The sequence below is a fragment of the Copadichromis virginalis genome, linkage group LG11 (assembly GCF_057382275.1).
Source record: "Copadichromis virginalis isolate Kocher_CV1m ecotype Utaka linkage group LG11, C_Virginalis_male_GT1.1, whole genome shotgun sequence".
Lineage (NCBI taxonomy): Eukaryota > Metazoa > Chordata > Actinopteri > Cichliformes > Cichlidae > Copadichromis > Copadichromis virginalis.
The window spans coordinates 16237674-16240645 of record NC_140628.1 but is presented as its reverse complement, the minus strand read 5'-3'; the positions used below and the strand labels follow the sequence as shown (position 1 = coordinate 16240645).

General features: G+C 38.8%; 1 protein-coding gene across 2 annotated transcripts in view; it reads left to right on the top strand.

The window, feature by feature from the left end:
* The window catches only part of LOC146698290 (prostaglandin reductase-3-like), a 5574-nt gene extending 4067 nt beyond the window's left edge, over positions 1-1507 (top strand). Inside the window, exon 3 of one of the 2 annotated variants that reach the window (XM_085473350.1) lies at positions 1356-1507. In XM_085473350.1, coding sequence (XP_085329476.1) covers positions 1356-1444 — 89 coding nt within the window. In that variant the 3' untranslated portion in view covers positions 1445-1507. Of the gene's footprint in view, positions 402-1355 lie in introns of those variants that run through there. The other variant, XM_085473349.1, reaches the window with a different exon arrangement.
* The last annotated feature ends 1465 nt before the right edge of the window (positions 1508-2972 follow it).

Sequence of the window (2972 nt, the reverse complement as noted above, 5' to 3'; positions counted from 1 at the left end):
GGAGGCTCTGAGTAGCATGATTCAGATGTTTGCCAAAGGGAAGCTAGTGTGTGAGGTGGATTGCGGTGATTTGGCAGAGGAGGGGAAATTTGTAGGCTTGGATGCGGTTTTCCGGGCAGTGGACTACATGTATGCAGGGAGAAACCTGGGCAAAGTCGTGGTGGAAGTGGCACCACCGTCTGTTAGTAATAGCAAGCTGTGATTTAACTGATTGTAGATGCACTTAAGAAATCATACTTAAAATTACAATGATTCAATCAGTAATATATATATATATATGTATAGTTTAATGAAGGATTTTTAACCACGGAAAAGCTCTTTATTTTTGTAAAATGACTTATGATACAGCCCAGTAACTAAAAATAATGTCATGAATAAACATACAGCAACTTTGGAAAGTGCTTTGGGGTTGTTTTTGCTTTTTTATGTGCACATGCACTCAGTCGTGAATATATTCAGCACAGAATTTAATATAAAATATTTAAAGTTTTAAATAAGTGTGTGCTAATCAAAAGTCACCACATATTGAAACTCGGAAACAAAAGCTAAGGTTTTTTTCACCTCCCCCACACCTTCCGTCCACCTCCGAAATCATGTTAGACCTGCTGCCATAATGCGCTTGCTTTTGGCGCTCTCGAGCACTTTATCTACCATAAATGTTTTATGATAGACTTCATTGTTTTTCTAATAGGGCCTTACATTGGTATGTGCTTGTCAAAAGTGAGTGCTGCTCCAGGTGTGCTTGGCATTTCATTGCCTGTTTGTGGCTGACAGAAACGGCATTCACACAATCAATCTTTTCATTCACATGCCCCGAAGCTGCACATAATAAAAAAAAAATTAGTCCAGCTAACCAGGAGTTGGGCTAGAAAATGTCATTATTTTCTTCCACTGTGAGTAAAAAAAAAAAAAAAAAATCACTCATAGTGAATGCTCTGCGATATGCCCTTTGACACGTTTTTTTTTTCCATTTCCATTTTTTTGAATTTAATTTGGCTTTTTGAAACAACAAAGTCTTAAAAAATACCATTTAAAGTTTAATCACATTGCACTCATTTTTATAAAACCCAAAGATAAAACTTTAGTGTTTCTTTCAACTTTGAAAGCCTTATTGAGCTTTAAAAAAGTTTTCAGAGTCCCAACTTCAGCAGTGTACTGTTAAACCACTCCAAAAGCAGGAAATGGACAAGAGATGCTTATAACAGTCCGTGTTGGATTACTGCACTGTGTGTCATTTTAAACAAACACCTGTTCCTACCTGGCAGGGATGGCTGTAGTCTTCATGCACCGTGAACACGTTATTTCCTCATCCAGGTGGCTACTCAAAATATAACCCAGTGTGAAATACGTTACAGGTGTGACCCCAGCATGCAAAGCTGCTACCTTCACCAGACGGTGCAGGAAATCAGAAACACACCAGGCCAAGGCGGTTCTGAATCCGTAGTGGAGCAAGTCAGAACACCTCTCAAAGTCACTCACACGTACGCCACAGCCTGTGTCAGCAAGAGACACCGTAGGTATGTTTGTTGCTTTGAGTCAGGCCCGTAATGTCTTACGTGCACGGTTATTTTCAATTTTCCGAGTAGCTGTTAGGTTTTTTTTAAAAAAACAAAAACAACAATTTTTAGCTGCTTAAAAATATGTGTGCATGTTAATCATTGTTTCTGTTACAGTTGGAGTTGGATGACTCACGCTAGTCGATGCTTGCCATGTTTTTGTGCAGCTTGCTCTTACAAATTTAGGTTAAAAATTATTTACTTAAATCACGGATGTGACGTTTTTGCACTCATTTATTCAGTATTTAAAGCACCACATCTGTGATCTAAAGCCTCTCTGGTCAGAATAAAAACAATTTTTTACCCATGAAAGTTCAACTTTGATTGCACAGTTTAAAAAAATGTTTTTAAAGATTTTTTATGGATATAATTAAAGCAGAAATGGAAGTACTGGGAATTGCATAGGCGTAAGTGACCAAGAGAGCAAACACACTTTAAATGACTGCCAGTCACCTCTTAACACCACTGCTTGCTCAGGAGTTAAAATGAAAAAAGAAAAGCAAGCTCTTACATGCCGGCCACACAAAAGGTGAGAGGAGTGATGATGCACGTGGGTGCGTAGACGAATTTAGCATGCGTCAGTACTCCTGTGCATCCATGTTGGACTATGAGGAGAAGGAGGAGGCCGGGTGTAGCATCTCTTCAATTAACAGGAGAGGCCCTGTCTCGCCGTCCTCCGGGGCCTACCTGTACCTCCACTGATTAGTGAGCAGTCACAGCCCCAATTAGAGAACACAGGAACCTGGAGAGACAACACTCTTTATTTAATTGGATTGTGTTGCAGTCCTAGGCTGCTAACTGGCATCGTATTGAAGCAACCTGGAACTGCAGAGTGTAAACAAGACATTAAAGATGGTGAAGGTCTTCTAGAAAAGTATTCACCGGCTGCTGTGAGGTGGTGAAAGAAAGGAGAAAAAAATCAAGAAATTAGAAATCATGCTAAGTGTCTCTCTCATTTTAGTTTTGTTGCTGCTCCTCAGAAGGGACAAACACTAACACACAAACTTAAATAGGTGATGTACATGGAAGGAATGAAGGGTAAAGTTCATTTTCCCTTTAATGTGAATGCGGATGACATTGTAATGCATGCAATGCAAATGTAATATACTGATTATCGCAAGTATTATCAAACTGATTGCATAGGAATTTATAACATTGGAAAAAGTTGAATGTGTTGCCTCCATTGGATCGCCATCTATTCCCAGGAATTTACCTTGTGTACTAGCTACTGTGTAGCATTTCAGATGGCATAAGATTGTAGTTTTATTTTACATTTACTACAACAGCTACTATGTAACATTTAAGGAGAAAACATTCAGAAATAACAAGCTGAATCCATGAAAATTAAGCACACTGAGGGCTATTTTTGCTACTACAATCATATTTACTCTGGTGTGACTTTTAAAAGTTGACTTC